The sequence below is a fragment of the Heterodontus francisci genome, chromosome 5, assembly GCF_036365525.1.
Source record: "Heterodontus francisci isolate sHetFra1 chromosome 5, sHetFra1.hap1, whole genome shotgun sequence".
NCBI lineage: Eukaryota > Metazoa > Chordata > Chondrichthyes > Heterodontiformes > Heterodontidae > Heterodontus > Heterodontus francisci.
Window position 1 is genome coordinate 149,884,188 of NC_090375.1, and position 24,669 is coordinate 149,908,856.

The 24,669-nt window shown below is 44.2% G+C and overlaps 1 protein-coding gene across 6 annotated transcripts in view; it reads left to right on the plus strand.

The window, feature by feature from the left end:
• sugct (succinyl-CoA:glutarate-CoA transferase) overlaps window positions 1-24,669 on the plus strand; it is a 601,965-nt gene that overhangs the window by 35,502 nt on the left and 541,794 nt on the right. For 5 of the 6 annotated variants that reach the window (XR_010975076.1, XR_010975077.1, XM_068032238.1 and 2 more), the window contains exons 2-5: window positions 1,995-2,040; window positions 2,135-2,208; window positions 14,786-14,871; window positions 17,181-17,231. Coding sequence is in view for 4 of the 6 variants with exons in the window: in XM_068032238.1 (XP_067888339.1) it covers window positions 1,995-2,040; window positions 2,135-2,208; window positions 14,786-14,871; window positions 17,181-17,231 (257 nt within the window). In the remaining 2 variants the exon portion in view is untranslated. Of the gene's footprint in view, window positions 1-1,351; window positions 1,644-1,994; window positions 2,041-2,134; window positions 2,209-14,785; window positions 14,872-17,180; window positions 17,232-24,669 lie in introns of those variants that run through there. The other variant, XM_068032237.1, reaches the window with a different exon arrangement.

Consider the following 24,669-nt stretch of genomic DNA (forward strand, 5'->3'; position numbering starts at 1 on the left):
AAGCCATTGCGAATCTTAAAGTGGTGCTCAGCCCTGATTGTACTTAAGGCACATGGAACATTGACGTCCGAGCTGACCCCCATTTGGATGAATTTCTCTCAGGAACCTCGTTGCCACAACCTGAGCCATCTCTTGGAAATCTGTGCCATTCCATTCTGTGTGAAAGGGTTTTCTGTAGCGTGCGTCACTTGCACACTCTCCACTTGACGGCCATCTGGACGCGCTGTGGTGTTCCTTCCTGCCATCCAGAGGAAGTTGGGGTCCCTGGTGAGAGGTTATCTATTCGGGAGTCCTTCCATCGTCCATTGGGGATTTGGCTTGGAGGGTGTTGCATGCGGCGGTCCTGTGCAATAAACTGTTATGCTGATTTACAGACTCCCAGGCCACCTAGAGGAGTGCATGTTTCACATCTGTGTAGAGTGTGAGAGGTTGCAGCCTCTGTTCCATTCTCCGAGGGGGCTGCCCCTCAAGTTCTGGCTGCACTTCAATCCCATGCTCCTGATCTTTGGCCAGCCAGTGGAGAGGGGAGTGGGCAGATTGGAGAACCTCCTCGTGGTATTGCTCCTGGGTTTGGCCAAGCGGAGAGTTGAGAGGGTTGTTTAACACGACTTCCTGCCTCTCTTCCGCTACATCCATGGCCGGGTGTCCCTGGAGAGAGAGCACGCGGTGTTCACTGGTACGAGTCTGGCTTTCTGTGACCAGTGGGCACCAGTGGGACTGGAATGCATCATCACCCCCAGGAATGCCACTTTAATCTGATTATCAATGTTTCCTTTAACATTTTTGTTACAGTTTATTTGTGGTAGCCCTTTCAGAAGAGGCACTTAGTTCCTCTTTATTAGCAACCTTCTGGTTGGATCAGAAGAGGTATAACGATACACTTATTGAAATTGCGGTTGGTTGAGTTTGGAGGTGTATGCTTGTAATGTTTAAATTTGTAAATAAATGTAAGACTGAGTAAAGATCGGCTCCAGTGTCATCCTTTACTAACTGGTTCTCTGGATTAGAACAAAGTTAACCATCTAACAGAAGATTATTTATTTATTTAGAGATACAGCACTGAAACAGGCCCTTTGGCCAACCGAGTCTGTGCCAACCATCCACCCATTTATACTAATCCTACATTAATCCCATATCCTACCACATCCCCACAATTCCCCTACCACCTACCTATATTAGGGGCAATTTATAATGGCCAATTTACCTATCAACCTGCAAGTCTTTGGCTGTAGATTCGTCAGCAGAACAGTTAGCAATTCAGTAGATCATTGTCAGATTGGGTTCTCATCCAAGTCCAAAGGTCCTCTCTCTTCCTTGGGTGTGTATGACTGATTCAGGCTCCTGAGATATGTACATATGAGAGAAAATCTTAATTCTTACATTGTAGATCTTCATTCTTTGAAACCCTGATCCATGCAGAAAACTCCTTCGCAACTTGAGAGAATTTTGAAATTTATCCATCTATCTTACTACCGTAATTAGTTAGGTTTCTTCTTCCTTACAAGTGATGGTTATTTTCCCCAGAAGAGAGGGGGCAGTCACACAGGCACTCATAATGCTGCAGTTTCTAAATCTCTTGTGAGTGTCCCTGATTCCTGACATAGGTTTGCTCTTGAGCTTGTGGCAGATGCCTTTATTTCAAGGTAGGTGGTCTACGCTTCACCACCTAGATAGATGCACAATAGTCATGCCAAATCTGAATAAAATTTCCAATGAAGACTAATGTTTACAAAGCTACACAGTAGTGGATGTACAATATAGAAAAATTACTAGCATTATGTTTTTCTAAGGAAAACACCATCCTGTAGTTGTGCCATTTGTCATATAGTGAGATCCTGCTGCAGACCAGTCAAAGATGACAGTCGGTAACTCAGGGTGTGGCTGTTTTTTAAGCCAGTGTAATGATACCTGTATAACTTTTGCCATTTGGTTTGAAGTTGAATATGTGACTGCTTGATACAAGAGCTCTAACATTTCTGTGTGTTGGTTTTCAGGAAATGTAAAACCATTGGAAGGAATTAAAATTCTAGATCTCTCAAGGTAACTTCCAGTTCTGTAATACAAAAGAACTTTGTCAGGTAAGAATTTAACAAAGTGAATGTAACTGCTTGTTTCCATTCTCTATTCCAAACAGGGTGTTAGCAGGACCTTTTGCTACAATGATCTTGGGAGACCTGGGTGCAGAAATCATCAAAGTAGAAAGACCAGGTAATAGATTGCTCAAATTTTATAGAGAATATTAGCTTGTACCAGGAAGTATCTGTGAAACACAAGGTTGATGATGGCTGTATATTTGATGGATTTTAAGTTCTTCTTTGGTAGAGCTGAGTTCCTATGGGATTCGCTTTAAATGTCAGCCTTGGCTGAGTGTAGCACTCTCGCCTCTGACTCAAAAGGCCATGGGTTTAAGACCCACTCGAGATTTGAGCGCAAAGTCTTGGTTGACACTTCAGTGCAGTCCTAATGGAGTGTTGCAGTGTTGGAGGTGCCGTCTTTTAGATGAGACTAAACTGAGACCCCATCTGTTATCTCAGGTGGACATTATAGATCCCATAGCACTATTTGAAGAAGATGGTGTCCAGCACAACAGTTATCCCTCAACTAACATTAATAAAAACAGATTTTCTGGCTATTGCTGTTTGTGGACCTGGGTGTGCACACATTTACTGCTGGGTTTCCCTACATTACAATGGCTACACTTCAAAAATATTTCATTGGCTGTAAGGTGCTTTGGAACGTTCTGAGGCTGTGAAAAATATGTTCTTTCATAATAAGAAAGCAGATGCTTGAGTGGGCCTTCCGTCGTCACGACGGCACTTCTTTTGTGGCACTTTTGCTACCACAGGCTTTAGTGCAGGTTTTACGTTCAACAGTCACATTTTTCAGTCTTTTTTTATTTAACCCCCTTCCCTTTTAACTATTGACGGTAACACAGCTATATTATCTCCGCAGTGACATTTTTCAGCACCCCTTCCCCGCTCCTACTTAAATTGTTACATTCTAAGGATCCTTTGTTGTTACCTTATAAAGAGGTAAAAGCAGCTGTGATCTTGATGTATAACCAAGTGATGTGATGTCTTGGCCAGAGGCTTCAGGACAACTATGTCATTTCTTGGGAAAATATCACTGTACTGCCAAGGATTTAGTGTGGTTTGTCAATATTAATGACACCTGTAATATTTACCCTCTCGCACAGTATTGCCCAAATCATCTTCCCACCTTTCCTGAAAGTACAGGCCACAAGAAGCCATTCAGCCCATCATGTCTGTGGAGGCTCTTTACTAGAGCAATCCAAAACTATTCCCGCTGTTCAGTTCTTCCCTATAGCCCTGTGCCTTCCACTTCAAATACTTATCCACTTTTTCTTTAAAAACATATAGTGACCTCTGCCTCAACTGCTCCCTATCAGCAAACTTTTCCATGCTCTAACAACTCCGATTAAAGAAAATTTTCTGAACTTCTCTCCTTCCTTAGTGACAACTTTAAACTGATGACTCCTTGTCACTGACTTCCCAACCTGAGGAAATAGCCTTTTCCTATTTATTGAAGTAAAAACCATTCATATTTTAAAAACCTCAATTAATTCTTCCCTTAACCATCTTTGTTTTGAGCAAATTGGTTCCAATACTGCTGAGGTTTGGTTCCATTAATGACAGATGTCCTAATGTATCCAAATTGCCATTCTTCATTTGTGAGCCTACATAGTGAATGTCAGTAGGCTGTTAAACTGTGGGGGGCATCACAACAGAGCCCAATGCCATTCTCGTTGAATGTGAACATGTGCATGCTTTCCAATAGGAGCTACTGAATGACAATCAGGATCCCTCACTGATTTCCTCCCTCACTCCCTTTCTAATTCAGGGATGCTGAAGCGAATTGTAGCATCTTACTAGGCACAGACCAGGAATCAAACCTAGGGCTTCTGATCAGTGTGGCTCAGTTAAACACTGGCTTTATCAGCTGAGCCATTACGCAGCAATATAACTTGTGTAGAGAAAACTTTTAGACTATCTACTTAAAGCAATTTGAAAAATAACACTTCGGGTGGTAAAGAAACTTTGTCAAGATCCCACTGTTAAAGTACATTTCCCAGTATTGTTTTAGCAACACAGTGAACGATTGCCATTCCTGAAGTAAAAACACCAACATAGTCTCCTAATAGGGAAGGATTACATTGCCGTTAACCCATTATTTTGCAATAGTTGAAACTCTTTGTGCTGCCAGGGCTTTCTCTCCTTCTAGCTTGGTTGTATTACTTTCACTGGAACAAATAAGTGTTTTCAAAATGCCTGCCCTTGCTGGAGCAGTAATTCTGTGAGAAGCCTGAAGAGTGAGTGCAGAGGAAAGTATCAATTAGGAGAATGCCCCAATTAGATTGAAGGACTGTACTGCGCTAAGAAAAATTTGCTTATTTGGCATTGTTGGTATTCAGAGGTTATGTTATTTAAGTTCTTCAATGTTGGAGCATAGGAGCTTGGCTTAGTGGTAGGATTCTCACCTCTGAGCCAAAATGTTTTGGGTTCAAGACCCAGTTCAGATACTTGGGAGCTTAATCTATACTGACACTTCAGTGCAGTACTGAGAGAGTGCTGCATTTTCAGAGGTGCCATCTTGGATGAGATGTTAAACTGAGGCTTTGCCTACCCCTTCAGGTGAATTCTGGTGTCTTGGCCACTTTTTATCCCTCAATCAACATTAGTAAAACAGCTTAGCATAATTTATCGAATTGCTGTTTGCTCGTGTATATGCCTACAAAACAACAGTGACTATACTTCAAAAGTAATTCATTGGCTGTGAGATGCTTTGGGATGTTTTGAGGATGTGAAAGGTGCTATATAATATCTTTTTAATTTTTTGTTGAGACAGAAGCCCTTCTCCCAAAATTAACCCCAACAGGTCATAGTTTTCTATTGATTTGAGGCAAGGGCTTCTGACTCACTAAGATCTAACCAGCTGCTGCTGTAGAGGAAATCTGCCCCATAATTGTCTCTATCTCTTCCTGTATCAAGTGACAATGAAGTAGCATTGTTTCACTTTTGTGCTTTTTTTATTTGTAGATTTTATTGTTCCTTAGCTGAGTGCTCAGTTTACTTTTTTTATTGGCAGTAGCTTTGCAGGGGAATTATCCTCTGCCTAGAATCAGCTCGTGGACCATTGAGATGGACATGCCTTTGGGAATTTCACTTGCCGTAGGGAACTGGAGTGCGAGGAGGAGTTCTGCAGGCATATGCAGGGGCAGGTGTGGCTACACTAGTGAAGGGTTCTGCAGACCTGTTGCTACCCACAAGGATGGGTGTATGGCAACACCACTAGGATATGTCTGAGGAGCTGTGTCTTTTTTTGCCTCATAAGCTTCACCTGTAAGGCATTCTTGGAACTATGCTGTCTCCTGCAGTGATATCTGCAAATGGATGACTGTCTGTGGCATTAAGTTGCCACTGCCTTGAATTTCCTTGGCTTTGGGTCTTCCACCATGTGTTGGATTAGTCCATTTGCCATGCACCACTGCACGCATCAGGTCACTGATGAATTGCTCCACACAGGTTGGAAGACTTCATTCACGATAGTCTGTCCAGACAGTTCCCCAGCTTGGTGAATCCAGATGGAATATATTCACAGACACTGGAACTTGCGGTCTCTATAATATCAGGTGCGACAATCCCGTGAGAACCCTTGGATAAGTCCACTGTTAAGGAAGGACTGCATTGCAGATGCCCTTGAGGTGCCACATGCTCTTCACTTTTTCACAGTGATTGACTTACCTAGAGTGCAGGCCTCCTTTGTGCAACCCATGTGGACTCTTTCACCAATGCAATGGCATTTAGGTATAGAAAGAGGTTTCATTCCATCATGTTGCATGTGAGCATCAGAGTTACATCATACAGGTAGCTGACAGGTACCCAGGAAGCTGCCACAATGCATTTATGCAACATCAGTTTGCAGCTCACCATTTCTACTCTAAATGGATGGATCTTGGCCCACCAGGGCTATTCTTTCAAACCGTAGCTATACTATTTCAGAATCCACAAACTGTAGCAGGAAGGAAATACAATGAGGTACTCAGCTCCGTAAGGATATAAAAAGAGAATATGATAGACTCTGCTGAAGCACAGATTTTTCTGTCTGGTTAGGTCTTGGAGTGTCTCTCAATCCTGGGTTATGTTCTCAATGAACTGACACACCAAATCCAACCTAAATAAATAACCCTGTACTTTACCTTACATCCATTAATTTCCTGCTTAAAAAAACTGTGGCAGATGAATTCTCCAAATCCTATTCGAGTAATAGTACAGTTGCGCTTCTTGTGTTGTTGGTGTCTCTTACCCTGGTTCTTGCTCTATGTGACTGTGCATGGAATGTATCCTAGTGCTCTTTCCAGGTGCTACTCTTGTGGGAGAGTGAAGTGAGGTGGGTTGCTACTGGATATTCCCATATGATCCCTGGAATGGTGGTAACTCTGTAACTCCTTCTGCAAGGTCATAAGATGTCGCTGCAACTGATGCAATCTATTGTGGTATAAGAACATAAAATGCTGGAAATACTCAGGTCTGGCAGCATTTATGCAGAAAGAACCACAGTTAACATTTCAAATCAATGACCCTTCATCAGAACTGGGAAAAGTTAGAAATGTAATTGATTTTAAATAGGTCAAATGGCAGAGAGTGGAAAAAACAAAAGGGAAGATCTGTGATAGGGCGGGGAGACATTATATGATAAAAGAGTTGGTGGGGCAGTGCCAAAGGGAGTAATAATGGGACAAGTCAAGAAACAAAAGATGTGTCCAGAGGAGGCGTGAATGGCAGAATAACGAAGTCTGAAAGCAAAGCCAGAGAAAACAAGACTTAGACTGAAACATACAAAGAAAAGAAAACAAAATGGAGGGCAGTGATTACAGTCTGAAATTGTTGAACTCGATGTTGAGTCCAGAAGGCTGTAAAGTGCCTCATCAAAAGATGAGGTGCTGTTCCTTGTGCTTGCTTTGATCTTCATTGAAACACTGCTGTAAGCTGAGGACAGAGATGCCGTCATGAGAACAAGGTGGAGAATTAAAATGGCAGGCCACTGGAAGCTCGGGGTCATGCATGTGAACTGAATGGAGGTGTTTTGCAAAGTGGTTACCCAATCTGCATTTTGTCTCCCCAGTGTAGAGCGGACTGCGTTGCGAGCAGCGAATACAGTATACTAAATTGAGAGAACTACATGTTAATCACTTTTACCTGGAAGGAAGGTTTGGGCCTTGGATGGTGAGGAGAGAGGAGGTAAAAGGGCAGGTGTTGCATCTCCTGTGCTTGCATGGAAAGGTACCATGGGAAGGGGATGGGGTGTTGGGGGTGATTGAAGAGTGGACCAGAGTGTCGCAGAAGGAATGGTCCCTTCGGAATACTGAGAGGGGAAGATATATTTGGTGGTAGCATCACGCTGAAGGTGGCGGAAATGGTGGAGGATGAGCCGTTGAATGTGGAGGCTGGAAGGTAAGGACAAGGGGAACTCTATCCTGGTTCTGGGGGTGGGGGGTGGGAGAAGGAGTGAGAGCAGAGGTGCGGGAAATGGTTTGGACACAGTCGAGGGCTCGGTCAACCATTGTGGGAGAATCCTCGGTTGAGGGAAAAGGAAGACATAGGAGAATGGAATGGAGTCCTTACAGAAAGCAGGGTGCGAGGAAGTATAGTTGAAGTAGCTGTGGTCTTATAATGAATATTGATAGCCGATACTCAGAAATGGAGACAGCGAAGTTAAGCAAAGGAAGAGTCAGAGATGGACCTTGTGAAGGTGAGAGAAGGGTGGAAATTGAAAGCAAAGTTCATGAAGTTTTCCAGTTTAGGGCGAGAGCAGGAAACAACACCGATCTAGTCATCAATATGCTGGTAAAAGAGTTGAAGGAGGGGATTCTGAGTAGGACTGGAACAAGAAATGTTCCACATATCCCACAAAAAGACAGGCATAGTTAGGACCCATGTGGGTACCCATGGCAACACCTTTTATTTGGAGGAAGTGAAGTGAGTTAATGGAGAAGTTGTTCAAAGTGAGAACAAGTTCAGCCAGCAGAGCATGGTGGTGGTGCATAGAAACTGGTTGGACCGCCATTCAAAAAGCGGAGAACCCTAAAACCATTCTGGTGGGGGATGAAGGTGTCGAGAGATTGGACATCAGTGGTGAAGAGGAGATGGTGTAGGGCCAGGAAACTGGAAACTGTTGAAGTGACAGAGGACATCAGAAGAGTCATGGATGTAGGTGGGGAAACTGGACAAAGGGAGAAAAAATGGAGTTGAGCTAGGAAGAAATCAGTTCAGTGGGACTGAAACAGGCTGAAACAATGGGTCTGGCAGGGCTGTCCTTTTTGTGGATCTTGGGAAGGAGGTAGAAGCAGGCTGTTCAGAGTTGGGGGACTATGAGTTTGGAAGCTGTAGAGGTAAGATCTCCAGAGGAGATGAGGTCAGTGACAGTCCTGGAAACAATGGCTTGATGTTCAGTAGTGGGGTCATGATCCGGGAGGGGAGGGGGGCGCGTGGTGAGGGTGGTAAGCGTGGCTTTGAAATGGTCCTCTGATCAACCTCATCTGACTCTTCTGTTGACATCTGCACTTGATCCTCTGCAGTCGTGCTGTCTGTTCCACTCCTGCACCCTGCTTTTATTCCATCTCTGACTTTAAATCTCACTGCCTGGAATGGTTACGCCTGGGTTGGTGCTTGCTGCAGGTAGAGTCAGTGTCTAGTGAAGTGGAAGCTTCCTCATCCTTAGATCCTGTAAGATAGTACTCCTCAGCCATACCTGTGGAAATACAATAGGAAGAAGCAACCCTCATTTGCTTCATCTCCCTCAGCATTATCTCTAGGGCTGTATCTGAAAAGGGGCCAGTCAAAATTCCCTTGGCCCTTGAAGTCTCCACTAACTTGTTCAAAATGTAGCTCTTCTGTGCTCAGCAGAAAGCCTTGGTTCCCATGCTCCCACCAAATGGCCAAATCAATGATGACTGTGCTGCCTAATGATTTAAGTATAGAAATATAAAAAATGCTGTAGACCCCTCCTGTGTACTGGTGACACAAGATGTGCCCAGTTATTTCCAGTTTCAATGCCATTGTGCCATAAATGGAAAATCACCCCACATATTTTTGTTCCTGTGCTCAGCCGAAATGGACAGCAGTGGAGGTGGGGGTTGGGGGGGTGGGTAGCCATAAAGTTACGTGTGATGGCATTCATTAGGCCCTCTTACATCATCACGCCAGTCCTGCATTTTATGAGCGATGGACGGGAAGCCGCTTGCGTTTTCAAAATAAACAAATGACAGCCATTTATGATCGTTAACGAGGCAATCGACCATGATTTTATGGACCTTCGGATTTAACGGTAAGCACATGGGGCGTCGGTGCCTCGGAGGGTTTTAAAGGGTGGCAATGGAGCGGCAGCTATTGTTATTGCTGTATTTAGCAATTGTGGAGTGAGGAACTTTTCATTCACAAGTAGAAAGGAGTTGGCAAGTCATTGATCTGGGCTTGAGCCCCCCCACCCCCGCTCCTGATGCCATTATGGTCCTGGTCGGGGGAATCACTTGAAAGGGGCCTGAGAGGTGGGTGGGATGAGCCGCGTTGCAGCAGCTACTGGCACGGTGTCCCAGTCAGAACACATGGGCATTGTTCATTCAGAAGAAGGGTCCTCCAGTGAGGAAGGGAGGTGTGGATTTCTTCTGCGGAAGATAGAGGGTTGAATGTTTGGAAGATGCTCTCAGGCCTGACTGTTCAGAGGATGGTTGCAGGGATGAGTGCGGCAGCAAAGGATGTTTACATCAGAGCTTGTGTGCTGGCGGCTCTTTAAACACTTCTTGTCAGGTGGCAACGCGGCCGCTGCCTCAATGCCTGCCTCCAGCTGCTGATTGGACAGCCACGCCCCCTGCCGGCTGTTAATTGGCTGGTCAGCACAAGGTCGCTGCGGGAATGGGAGTCGGGGCAGGAGGGCCTTCACCACCCATTTCTGGTTCCTCCTTCCCTTTCCCAGCAGGTCCTGTAAAATCCTGGCCACTCTGACATAAAATGTTGCATTCTGCTGCCAAATAACATTTGCTATTAAAGCCTGTTTATCTCTTTGTATGTTGGATTATGAGTGTGTAATTGTAAAGTAAAAATAATCTTAAGTAGGTAGTTTTGAGTACATATTATATATAAATGTACCTCCAGCCATCACCCATCACCTTGATTGTCATTGTCTCCATAGTGAATTGGATTACAGCCAGTCTCCAGTCCAGTGTGCACATACATCCAGTGAGAGAGTCTGTGGTACTCTTTAGCCTGTGTTTTGTGAAATGCTGTAAACCAGTGGACTGGGTCTCACCCATAAAATCTCTTCAGATCATACCCTCCAGCTAAGGGCAGATGCTTAGTCTGGAAAAGAAAAAGCCTTTTCTCCTCTGCTTCTCTCTTTTTTCTGTTTCTTCCACTCCTGTGTGCCCTCCCTCCCTCCCCCACCCCTGGGCGCATTCCCTTTCTTCCCCACTTCTACATGTATACCTTTCTCTTTCTTGCCTCTCCTGCATGTCCCTTCCTCCTGCTCTCCAACTTGTTTATCCCTTGATTTCCTGCTCTTCTATGTGTGCTGTTCTTTATCCTTTCTCTTCTCTTTCCCCTCCCCTTTCCTCCTTTCCTCTCCCACTCTTCTGCATGCCCTTTTCTCAATCTCTCCCCTCTACTTCTGAGTCTGCACATCATACTTCTCTGCTTTAGTCCTCTGTCTTTTCTCTCTTCTCATATGTCCTCTTTCTTTTCTTCATTTTCCCACTCCTGTTTCCTTCTCTCATCCTGTATGTGTCTGTCTTCTTTGCTCCCTGACACCTGTGATGTGCTCCCTTTTTCCCTGTTCTGCATGTGTATCTCTGTCTGTCTCCTCCATTCCTGTTTGCATCTCTCCTTTTCTCCTCTACTGTTTTAGGTGTTTGTATGCGTGTATGTGTATCTGCCTGTAAAGATACTTGCCCCCCCAAAATTACCATTTCTGTAGTTCCAAATGTAACTCTCTACCCAGAGCTTTCAGTATTTTGATTCATAACAGTTCATGTTCTAGAAGTAAGCGATGTGAAGCATAATATAAACCAGAGGCCTTTCCTGCCAATTTCCACTGTTATAGTTCTGTCCAAGTATGCAAACATCCCTTTCACGCTGCTCTCAACTATCAAAGTCTTAGCCACCGCTTCTAATAATCACCAGCAATAAGAAGCACAAAGCAGACCAAAACAATCCAGACATAATTCTTTGAGATAATTATCAATACAATTAAAAGTCTTGCATTTAGAGTGAGTCCATCATGTCACACTTCAGGGCGTTGTACATCAGTAGGGCAAAAACTATAGTGATTGGCTGAAATGAGGACTGCCCTTTTAAATTTCCGTGGGGTAGGAATTGCAATTGGCAAATACAATAAGAGGTTAAAACCACAACAGCAGTTGGTCAGAAACTAGTGGATAGAAACAACATGGACAGCAAACACTTGATGTGGCTGGAGAAGATAATGGTATGCAAATGAGGTAGTGGAGATGTCCGGGTGGGCCAGGAATGAGGGGACAGAGAAAGAGAGGGGAGAGAGAAAGGGTAAACAGAGAGAGGGGTGAGCGTAGAGGGAGAGAGAGGGGTGGGCGGAGAGGTTGGGGAGAGAGGGGGGGTGGTGGGCAGTGAGGGAGCGGGGGGCAGAGAGAGAGAGGAGGGTGGTCAGAAAGAGAGAGTTGGGGCAGAGAGCGTGTGGGGGGCGGCGGGGGCAGAGAGAGAGAGAGTGGGGTGGGCAAAGAGAGAGAGGGGGGTGGGCAGAGAGAGAGAGGAGGGTTGGCAGAGGTCGGGGGGGGCGGTGGGCAGAGAGAGAGAGGAAGGTGGGCAGAGGAAGAGGGGGTGTGGCAGAGAGAGTGAGTGCAGGTGGGGAAGAGAAAGAGAGAATGTGGCGGTGAAGTGAGAGAGTGTGGGGAGCAAGAGAGAGTAAGTATGGGGGGATGAGTGAGTGAGAGTGTGGGGGGGGATGAGAGTGAGTGAGAGTGTGGGGGGGGAAGAGAGTGGGTGAGAGTGTGGGGAGGAAGAGAGTGGGTGAGAGTGTGGGGAGCACGAAGAGTGGGTGAGAGTGTGGGGAGCACGAAGAGTGGGTGAGAGTGTGGGGAGCACGAAGAGTGGGTGAGAGTGTGGGGGGCACGAAGAGTGGGTGAGAGTGTGGGGGGCACGAAGAGTGGGTGAGAGTGTGGGGGGCACGAAGAGTGGGTGAGAGTGTGGGGGGCACGAAGAGTGGGTGAGAGTGTGGGGGGCAAGAAGAGTGGGTGAGAGTATGGGGCAAGAGGGTGGGGGCGGGGGAAGAGAGTGAGTGAGTGTGTGGGGGGGGATGAGAGTGAGTGAGTGTGTGGGGGGGGATGAGAGTGAGTGAGTGTGTGGGGGGGGATGAGAGTGAGTGAGTGTGGGGGGGGATGAGAGTGAATGAGTGTGGGGGGGGATGAGAGTGAATGAGTGTGGGGGGGGATGAGAGTGAATGAGTGTGGGGGGGGATGAGAGTGAATGAGTGTGGGGGGGGATGAGAGTGAATGAGTGGGGGGGGGGAAGAGAGTGAGTGTGGGGGGGAAGAGAGTGAGTGAGAGTGTGGGGGGGGTGAAGAGAGTGGGTGAGAGTGTTGGGGGGGGGCGAAGAGAGTGGGTGAGAGTGTGGGGGGCATGAAGAGTGGGTGAGAGTGTGGGGGGCATGAAGAGTGGGTGAGAGTGTGGGGGGCAAGAGGGTGGGTGAGAGTGTGGGGGGCAAGAGGGTGGGTGAGAGTGTGGGGGGCAAGAGGGTGGGTGAGAGTGTGGGGGGCAAGAGGGTGGGTGAGAGTGTGGGGGGCAAGAGGGTGGGTGAGAGTGTGGGGGGCAAGAGGGTGGGTGAGAGTGTGGGGGGCAAGAGGGTGGGTGAGAGTGCGGAGGCAAGAGGGTGGGTGAGGGTGCGGGGGCAAGAGGGTGAGTGAGAGTGTGGAGGGCAAGAAGAGAGTGAGTGAGTTTGGGGGCAAGAGAGTGAGTAAGAGTGTGGGGGGGGGGAAGAGAGTGAGTGAGAGTGTGGGGGGGGGGGGAAGAGAGTGAGTGAGAGCTGGAGGGAAGAGAGAGAGAGGGTGGACAGAGAGAGGCCGCGAAAGAGAGAGAGAAAGAAGGGACGGCAAAGAAAACCAGAGGTCATGGTCCACATTGGTACCAATGATATATGAAGAAAGAGGGATGAGGCCCTGCAGGCTGTGTTTAGGGAGTTAGGAATAAGATTAGCAAGCAGGACCTTAAAGGTAGCAATCTCCGGATTACTCCGAAGTTCATGTGCTAGTGAGTATAGAAATAGGTAAATACACCAGATGAATGCGTGGCTGGAGAGATGGTGCAGGAGGGAGGGCTTCAGATTTCTGGGGCATTGGGACCGGTTCTGGGAAGGTGGGACCTGTACAAGCCGGACGGTCTACACCTGAATATCTCCAAAACCACTGACTCCTTGTTTTAGAATCCGAAAGTCTGGGAAGGAGAAACCCATTGTTCTTCACGTGTTTTTCTCCCCCAAAAATGTCTTTGATCTGTCTTGTCCTTTAGCAGAGTGGATGTGAGGTCACCTGACCTTCCGGATTCCATCTTAAACCTTTAAAAATTACAATTTTTAAAACATAATCATGTTACAAAGTCTAGCTTTCATAACAATAAAAGCAAGATGTTTGTCTGGGCTGCAGAGATTTCCTGCTTCCTCAGCTGCCTCACTTGACTGTTTCTCTCCCCATTTAAGTTTCAGATAGCAAGTTTACAAATCTGGCCTAAATACTTGCTGGTTTGCTTGTTCACTTCCAGCCTGGCCCCCTTGGGTATTTCTTGGTCTATCTGGTAGCCATTCTTCCCTGAATACTTCCTGACTTCCCTGCATACCTTGAGCACTTCATGGTGTACCTGCTTGGCCTTCTTGAGTTCATCCTGTCTGCTTGCCTCATACACTTCCTGATCCACTGAGAGGTGAAAGAGAATATTGAGGGAACAAAAAGGGTGAATGAGAGAAGGCAAGAGTGAAAATATTGAAGGAGTGAGCAAGAACAAGAAGTAAGAGTGACAGAAAGCAAGAAATGAGAGAATTGAAGGAGCGGAAATAAAGAAAAAACTTTTATTTATATAGTGCCTTTCATGTCCTCAGCCATTGAAGTACTTTTGAAATGAAATCACTCGTATAATGTAGGAAATACGGTAACCAATCTGAGCAGGAAGGTCCAACAAACAGCAATGTGAGAATGACCAGATAATTTGTTTTTGGTGATGTTGGTTGTGGGATAAATATTGGCCAGGACACCAGAGAGAACTCCCCTGCTGCTCTTTGAATAGGTTTTGGAATCTTTTACATCCACCTGAGAGGGCTGACCAGGTCTCAGTTTAATGTCTCATCTGAAAGATGACATCTCCGACAGTGCAGCATTCCCTTAGCGCTATGTTGAATTGACAGCCTAGATTTTGTGCTGAATTGTGACTCAGAGGTGAGAATGTTACCACTGAGCCATATCAGACACCGTAAGAGAAAATGAGAAGCAAGAGTAAGAGAAAGCAAGAAATGAGGTAGGAGGAAGAGAAGTGAAGGAGGGGGGCGAGAAAGAGGGAAGCTAGAGGCAGTAAAGAGTGAGGAGATTGAGCAGTGGATTGTGGGGAGAACATGAAGTAGTGGATGTGGTGTATTTATGGATGACCCCACATTCGAGATTTGTATTTAATTTGCAGTGTAATTGTGATAAAGGAAGAAGAAACTACAATTTTTAAGGTACTAATCAATTTATCTTCCTAAATCATTCCCCTTGGTTTCAGGTGCTGGTGATGACACTAGAGCCTGGGGCCCACCGTTTGTGGGAACAGAAAGTGCCTATTTCCTTAGTGTAAATCGAAATAAAAAGGTAAGGCACAATATTTTTAGTGTAAATCATACCCAATATTTGTTGCTGCCGACCTTAATATGTTCTTAAAATGTTAAACACAAGCAGAAAATGCTGGAAAACCTCAGCATGTCAGACAGCATCTGTGGAGAGAGAAACAGAGTTAACACTTCAGCTAAGTCCCATTACAACTCCCCTTGGCTTTGTACCATGAAATCTTTTGTCATTTAATCTCTCCTGTCCTCCACCCTATCACATACCTTCCCCTTTGTTCTCCTTGCCCCCCCCCCCCCTTCCTCCCCCACCCTTCAGTTGCTCAAAACCTATTACATTTTTAACTTTTGCTAGTTTTGATGAAAGGTCCCACAGACCTGAAGCATTAACTCTGTTTTTCTCTCCACAGATGCTGCCTGACCTGCTGAGTATTTCCAGCCATTTTCTGTTTTTGTTTCAGATTTTCAGCATCCACAGTATTTTGTTTGTGTCCTTAAAATGTTATTTTATAGCACTATGAAGTACCAACTTGTGTTTAAAAAGCTCCTTTAATACATTTAAAATGTCCCAAGGTGCTTCACGGGATCATTAGCAAACAAAAATTTGGCACCGAACCATATCAGAGGACATTAGGACAGATGACCAAAAGCTTGGTGAAAAAGAGAAGTTTTAAGGAGCATCTTAAAGCAAGGAAGAAAAGTAGAGAGGTGGAGAGGTTTAAGGAGGGAATTCCAGAGCTTAGGGCCTAGGCAGCTGAAAGCATGGTCACCAGTGGTGGAATGATTAACATTGGGGATGCAGAGGAGGCCAAAATTGGAGGAGGGCAGAGATGTCAGAGGGTTGTAGGGCTGGAGGAGGCTACAGTGATGGGGAGGACATGAGGCCATGGAGGGATTTGAAAACAAACAAGGATGAGAATTTTGAAATTGAGGTGTTGCCAGTCCGGGAGCCGGTGTAGGTAAGTAGGAACGGAACTTAGTGCAAGTTAGGATACATGAGATATGTGATAGCACAGGAGTGTGGAATTGTTCCTACAGTGCCAAACAATTCATGGTTCATTGGCAGCATGTGACTTATTGTACAGTATTTTACGTGAGGTAGAGTCAGTCAATTCAGTTTTTGCATAGCAAACATGCAGTGCTTTCCCAGTGTAGCGGGCACAGGAATGTTCTGAAATGTTTATTGCGGAATGGGGAATAAAAAAATCAATGACGTTCCGATAACAAAGGGATTTTTCTTGTATACCTGAGTTGATTTTCCTAAAAATGTTACTGCTGGACTTGAAAAGAGTTTAAATTGCGTATGATGTAATGAGGTTATTAAATCAATATCCTTGTGTTGTCTATTTTGAAAAGCAAACTACCGTGGATACTGGAAATCTGAAATAAAAACAAAAAATGCTGGAAAAACTCAGCAGGGCTGACTGTATCTGCGAAGAGAGAAACAGTTAACGATTCAGGTCGATGACCTTCAGTTATTTAAGCCCATCAAACACGACTTGGTTCTTTTGGTTGGGCAAGCTATACTGTTAAATAAACTTGCACATTTTTTTTTTTGTTTAATTTTTTTCCATTTTATTCTCATCCTCAATTTTGCTAGGTTAGAACTATCAAGTTTGAAAGCTGTATTAATTTAATCCAAGGATTGTTTGAATTTCAGTATCTACACTCAAATCAACTGCACAGTTATACTAAAATCATGGACTTTGTAACACTGGGATCTATATATTTGTAACTTTGGTTGCAAACCATTGTTATATTAGACTTACAGAATAACGCAGCACAGAAGGAGACCATTTGGCCCATTGTGCCCGTACAATAGCTACAATGGCAGTTAAACCTTCGTAATATTGATAGCCAACCACTACAATGTTGGTAACAAACCTGTAATATTGGTAACAAACCATTGTAAAGTTGTAGCTAAAAATTTGTGACATTGGTAGTTAAGCCTTTGTAACATCAATATCTAATATTTGCTAGTGAACAGAGTTGCACTTGAGTCACTTGGAGTCCATTTAGAACTGCTACTGTTCTGTGTCTGATCCACAGTCAGCTCTATGCTGTTTGTGTTCTATTATTTATTGATGTTTACCTATTTCATTTTCTATGTTCCTGAAAGAGAAATTACAGGGGACTTTTTTATTTAAGGAATGTAGGTAGTTTGTTTATTATGTGAGCTTTGTCATTTGACAGACTCAGGTTGGTAAGGATAGAGAAACTGCATGTCCCATTCATGGCCATGTTTGACTTATTTAAATTGCTAGCTGAGTCCCATGTGTGGTGACTTATGTTTAATGTATTCTGTTTTGAATAATGTGCTTTTTATTTTTTCCTCAGAGCATAGCTGTGAATCTGAAGGACCCTCGTGGTGCCCAGATAATAAAAGATGTAAGTCCTTTCAAAAATAGTTTTTGTTACCATGGATTCTTATGTTAAGGAATCTTTAAAAATTGTACATTTATGTTAGTGCATTGTGTGGGTGGAACATGTGAAAAGAAGGGGAATGATGGTTGAAGCATGCAGCAATTTTGACTTTTCTCAGTACAGCCTTCTGTCTTAGACAGTCTTGGCGATGACTGCTTCACATTGACTTACAGTGAATGGTGGAGAACAGTGAGAGGTCGGGGAGGGAAGAAGCAGGAGAAAAGCAGGGATTGGAAGGAATGAGAGAGAACAAGAAGAGGGGAGGGAGTGAGAGAGAAATAGAGAGCAACAGAAGAATTGGAAAAGAGGGGAGAGAAGCAGAAGAGGAGGGAGGCAGCGAGAGAGAAGAAGATGTGGTGTGGTATGAAAGGCAAAAGATGAGGAAAGAAATGTAAAAGATGGGGAGAGTCAGAAGCAGAGAGAGAAATGGTGACTGTGAAATGGCTGCCATGTTCACCTACAAAATGGAGACAGCATTTTAAAGTAACTCATTGCATTTTTAGTGATGCTCACTTTAGGATGTTTCTGAGAGACAGCATGAGGCCAGTTTATTCTTTGCTAGTGCCTGTTAAATATTTTTGTTGGTTTAAGCGCCTGCTTTGAGTCTATTGATATCTTTACCACAATACAGAATCTTCAGAGAATCTGAAATGGTGGAAAGTCACACCTATCAGTTCTTTTTATGCTTATCTACAACTTTGGACATGTACTGCACCTAGAATTATTGAGGTAAATTTCAGGAATTAGCACTTGCAGCACAAAGCTCCATGTGCTGGGGGTGCATATCGGATGTTTGGGCTCGGAGACCAGAATAGGCATAAAATAACTGACCTTTTACGCCTGAATTTCAGTTATGAGCTCATGAGGTATGAAAGCGCTGCTTTGGAGGCTGTGATTTCTAAAATATGCCCAGTTGTATATTCTTACCTAACTTATACGGCCTTTTCTTCTACTGGCCACAAACGGCAGTTCACTGGCCAGAAAGTGCAGGTCACATGATGAATGTACTTAGTCAAGGTGAATGAGGGAAATTGTGATGTTGGATTTATTCATGCAAACAGTTCACATGTTTATGAGACAGTATGGCACAGGGACTTGGGAGTCCTTCCCTCTCAATGTTTTCATTCTGTTTCTTCATTTTTACAAAGATCCATGAAGAGGGCTTTTCAACAAAATGGTAGTGTTGTAGTTTAAAATTATAAAATGGTTACAGCACAGAAGGAGGCCATTTGGCCCATCGTGTCTGTGCCGGCTGTCTGCAGGAGCAACTCTGCTAGTCCCACTCCCCTGCCCTTTCGCTGTAGCCCAGCAATCGTTTGTCCTGATTTAATTTCATGAGTTGCAGGTTTAAAAGCCTACATTATGAAGAAGAACTTGCATTTATGCAGTGCCTTTTACAACCTCAGGGCACCCCAAAGTGCTTCACAGCCAATGATGTACCTCTGTAGTGCAGTCATTGTTGTAATGTAGGGAAGTGTGGTGGCTATTTGCATGCAGCAAGGCTCTGCAAATAGCAATGAGGTAAATGATGCAATATTTTATTTTGATGGTGTTCTTCGAGGGATAAATATTGTCCAGGAGTCTCAAACATCAAGATCAGTTAGGACTAGCAGCTTTAAATGTCTGAAAATTATTGGGAGCATGAATTTAAACTTTATATATGGCCCTGGAGGCTCCTTGGTACAGTCAGGTTGCCCATGTATTTAAAAGCCGAGACACACTGCACTCAAGGCTCCCATCTAGTGGTGGAAATCAAAGGGTGTAGAATTTCAATTTATTTTAGAGATTAGAGCAAGTTTGTATTGTGGATCCTGGGAGAACGAGGTTTCCACATTGTGGGTCAATGGAATTTTCACAAACTCCATAGAAGTCATGCGTGCTGTGAAGACCAGGGTGGAACCTTGTTTTAGAGCTGTGGCTATTATGTCAAAAGAAAGAAAATGCATTCAAGAATGTATTTGAGTGTGACTTGTTTGACTTATTAAAAAAAAATCCATCAGTGACTGCATTCCTAATTTTTTTCATGTGTCATAGGGGCTTGTGGCTTGTGGTGATTCTTGAGACAGAGCAAAAGAAAACCTTTATCCTATTTTTTTAAATTCTAGATTCAGTCTGTTGTGGCATGTGGTCTTTTAATGAATTCGTTTGTTAAATTTAAACAAATTGGCTCAAGATGTGAATCATTAAATCATTTAATTTACTAGGTTGAAATAGTATATCAAGAATAGGAAGGTTGCAGAAAAAACAAAGTGTACCATGTTTTTTTGAGGTCTTTATTTCCTGATGCCAAGTAGGAATCTGCAAGCCATAGAAGACAATGTAAGTAATTTGCATAGGTTGTGTATCTTAGGAGAATTAGATGCTGTGCTAGTTATTCCCAGGCCCTGTACAATCTTGTATATAATACTGTGAAAACCTGTGATGGTTTTTTACTATTCCACCCCCCTCCAATTCCACAGGTGGCATTGGCAACGTGTTGTCCAATATGTTAGCCAATAGCCACCCTTGGCTAATTCGGAATCCAGATGTGGCTAATTGCATTGTTGATCAATAAAAAAATAACAGGCGCCATCACTGGGCATATGATCTCAGTACTCATTTGCATGGTGTATGCATGTACACTTCAACATTTTTGTGCATTTATTGGTAAATAAATGCAGCCCAGTCCCTGCCAGTCATGGATGAGTTGGACGTACAGCCAACGAAATCAGAACTCATTGATGCCATTGATTCTCCAGCCAATGGAAAAGCCCCTGACATAATCAAGAGAGCCAAGCCTGCTATACTTTCAGCACTCTATGAACTGCTTTGCCTGTGCTGGGACGAGGGAGCAGTACCACAGGACATGCGCAATGCCAATATCATCACCCTCTATTAGAACAAGGGTGACCGCGGTGACTGTAACAACTACCGTGGAATCTCCCTGCTCAGCATAGTGGGGAAAGTCTTCGCTCAAGTCGCTTTAAACAGGCTCCAGAAGCTGGCTGAACGAGTCTACCCTGAGGCACAGTGTGGCTTTCGAGCAGAGAGATCCACCATTGACATGCTGTTCTCCCTTCGCCAGCTACTACAGGAGAAATGCCGTGACAACAGATGCCCATCTATGTTGCTTTCATTGATCTCACCAAAGCCTTTGACGTCGTCAGCAGACATGGTCTCTTCAGACTACTAGAAAAGATCGGATGCCCACCAAAACTACTAGGTATCATCACCTCATTCCATGACGATATGAAAGGCAGAATTCAGCATAGCGGCACCTCATCAGACCCCTTTCCAATCCTGAGTGGCGTGAAACAGGGCTGTGTTCTCGCACCCACACTGTTTGGGATCTTCTTCTCAATGTTGCTCTCTCATGCGTTCAAGTCTTCAGAAGAAGGAATTTTCCTCCACGCAAGATCAGATGGCAGTTTGTTCAACCTTGCCCGTCTAAGAGCGAAGACCAAAGTATGGAAAGTCCTCATCAGGGAACTCCTCTTTGCTGATGATGCTGCATTAACATCTCACACAGAAGAGTGTTTGCAGAGACTCATCGACAGGATTGCGGCTGCCTGCAACGAATTTGGCCTAACCATCAGCCTCAAGAAAACAAACATCATGGGACAGGACGTCAGAAATACTCCATCCGTCAATATCTGTGACCACGCTCTGGAAGTGGTTCAAAGTTGAGCCTAGCTAGGTGAACTCATCACCAGTAACTTGTCTCTCGATGCAGAAATCAACAAGCGCATGGGGAAGGCTTCCACTGCTATGTCCAGACTGGCCAAGAGGGTATGGGAAAATGGCACACTGACACTGAACACAAAAGTCCGAGTGTATCAAGCCTGTGTCCTCAGTACCTTGCTCTACGGCAGCGAGGCCTGGACAACGTATGTCAGCCAAGAGTGACATCTCAATTCATTCCATCTTCGCTGCCTCCGGAGAATCCTTGGCATCAAGTGGCAGGTCCGTATCTCCAACACAGAGGTCCTTGAGGCGGCCAACATCCCCAGCATATACACCTTACTGAGCCAGCGGCGCTTGAGATGGCTTGGCTATCTGAGCCGCATGGAAGATGGCAGGATCCCCAAAGACACATTGTATAGCGAGCTCGTCACTGGTATCAGACCCACCGGCCGTCCATGTCTCCACTTTAAAGACGTCTGCAAACGCGACATGAAGTCCTGTGACATTGATCACAAGTCGTGGGAGTCAGTTGCCAGTGATCGCCAGAGCTGGTGGGCAGCCATAAAGGCGGGGCTAAAGTGTGGCGAGTCGAAGAGACTTAGCAGTTGGCAGGAAAAAAGACAGAAGCGCAAGGGGAGAGCCAACTGTGTAACAGCCCCGACAACCAATTTTATCTGCAGCACCTGTGGAAGAGTCTGTCACTCTAGAATTGGCCTTTATAGCCACTCCAGGCGCTGCTTCACAAACCACTGACCATCTCCAGGCACTTACCCATTGTCTCTCGAGACAAGGAGGCCAAAGAAGAAGAAGATTGGTAAATTAGTAAAATGAAAGACAGAGCGTGTGAGTGTTTTTAATCATTGTACATGCTTATTTTTCTTGGTTACTGTTTATTGCTTTCTGCTAAAATAGTGTTTACATGGGTGACAACACTGGACTTCAGCACCATGGTAATATGGTATGTGGAGAGGGGAGCTATCCATTCAGAAAAACCTATTCAGCCCAGCAGGGAAAAGCAATCCCAACCAGTAATAAGCAGCTCCAGCAGGGCATATCATAGCAAAGGGCAGGCAACAGTCAACTGCGTTCTGGATGGAGAGTGGGGGCAGGTCTGATGCCTCTTCTATGAGTCAGCGTTCTCAGAAATTACTCTGGTGAAGTTAAAATACTGCTTGCAGCTGCTGGATGAAGGTTTAGAAGTTGCACTCAGATGTGCTGTATCTGATGGATTCTGATAGATTTAGGGAAGGTTCCATTAGATTGGAAAATAACGAATGTAACTCCTTTATTCAAAAAGGGATGGAGACAGAAAGCAGGAAACTGCAGGCCAGTTAGCTTCACATCTGTCTTAGGGAAAATGTTAGAAGCTATTATTAAAGACGGTATAGCAGGGCATTTAGAAAACTTCAAGATAATCTGACAGTCAACATGATTTTGTGAAAGGGAAATCATGTTTAAACAATTTATTGGAGTTCTTTGAGGGAGTCATGTGCTGTGGATAAAGAGGAACTGGTGGGTGTATTGTACTTAGATTTCCAGAAGGCATTTGATAAGGTGCCACATCAAAGGTTATTGCAGAAAATAAAAGCTCATGGTGTAGGGGGTAACATATTGACATGGATAGAAGATTGGCTAGCTAACAGGAAACGGAGAGTAGGCATAAATGGGTCATTTTCTGGTTGGCAAGATGTAATGAGTGGTGTGCCACAGGGATCAGTGCTGGGGCCTCAACTTTTTACAATTTATATAAATGACTCAGATGAAGGGCCTGAAGGTATGGTTGCTAAATTTGCTGATGACACAAAGATAGATAGGAAAGTAAGTTGTGAAGAGGACATGAGGCTACAAAGGGATATAAAAACAAGAAATGCTGGAAATACTCAGAAGGTCTGGCAGCATCTGTGGAGAGAGAAGCAGAGTTAACGTTTCAGGTCCGTGACCCTTCTTCAAAACTACAAAGGGATATAGATAGGTTAAGTAAGTGGGCAAAGACCTGGCAAATGGAGTATAATGTTGGAAAATGTGAAATTATCCACTTTGGCAGGAAGAATAAAAAAGAATGGTGAGAGATTGCAGAGTTCTGAGATGCAGAGTGATCTGGGTGTCCTAGTGCATGAATCGCAAAAGGTTAGGATGCAGGTACAGCAAGGAATTAGGAAAGCTAATAGAATGTTATCATTTATCACAAGGGGAATTGAATACAAAAGTATGGAGGTTATGCTTCAGTTATACAGGGCATGTGTGAGACTACATCCAGAGTACTGTGTAGAGTACTGGTCTCCTTATTTAAGGAAGGATGTAAATACATTGGAGGCAGTGCAGAGAAGGTTTACTAGACTAATACCTGGATTGGGCGGGCTATCTTATGAGAAAAGATTGGACAGGCTAAGCTTGTATCCGCTGGAGTTTAGAAGAGTAGGAGGCGACTTGTTTGATATATATAAGATCCTGAGGGTCTTGACAGGGTGGATGTGGAAAGGGTGCTTCCCCTTGTGGGAGAATCTAGAACTCGTCACTATTTTAAAAATAAGGGGTGGCCCATTTAAAACAGATGAGGAGAAATGTTTTCTCTCAGAGGGTCGTGAGTCTTTGGAATTCTCTTCCTCAAAAGGCGGTGGAAGCAGAGTCTTTGAATATTTTTAAGGCAGAGGTAGATAAATTCTTGATAAGCAAGAGGGTGGAAGGTTATCGGGGGTAGGTGGAAATGTGGAGTAATCAGTTCAGCCATGAACGTATGGAATGGCAGAGCAGGCTCGAAGGGCTGAGTGGCCTACTCCTGCTCCTAATTCATATGTTCGTATGTCAGAATTCAAAACTTGGTGAAAGAAAATGACAGCAATGTGTCATAGTGAATGGTGGTAGATGTCTGTTCAATAAATATACATGGGAAGAACATTTACCTGTATTGTTTTTAAGGTGTTTTCTCCTACAGTGATGCATCTGGCTTAAATAGTGTCACTGTAGTCACATCTGTGGCTAATCAGCAATTTCTATTGGACGACACTGTTTTAGTTCTGTATGAATTGTGATAAGGTGGTGCTGGTGAAAATATCCGGGGGTTTATTCTATTTCTAGGTAATTTGCTAAAAGTAACTTATTTGCATGTTTTCCCGACTTTCAGCTCTGTCCAGCGCTGCCCCATGTCCCTGTTTCCACTATCTAATAGCACTGGAATAGTTACAGTAAGCAAACACTTTGGAGTTAAATTCAGCAAGATATTGGATGAATTTAATGTCCACTCATATTCACATTGTTTTCTTTTTGTCTAATGAAGTTTGAATTACTAGATAATTTGAGCTAAGCATTGGATTAAAATGGCAAGGAAGACTTTTCAGCCCAAGCTGCATTTTGGGATCCAATGATTTAAATTAAACAACTGAATTATCAGGGGTAAACTCTGATCTAATCCTGAGAGTTGTAAGCCATCCCAGCTTTGTTCTCAGTTTGTCATTATCTGTGTCCACTATCCTGATTTATATATGCAACTAACATAGTTTTAGCTGTGGTTTATTATGAAACAGTGGAAATGCAGTCACTGAAACAAACGGAAGGAAATAGGAGAATTGTTAGAACCCAAACCCAGCTTTTAACTATTAGTACAGACCAGTGGTTTAGAGGTTAAAAGCTGACAAATGCACATGCAATTTATTTAGTATTTATTCCAAATGTGTTTCTCCCCTTTATTATTCTAATGTAATGTGTGTGGTTTTTAATTGATAAAATCTCTAATAAATTACAA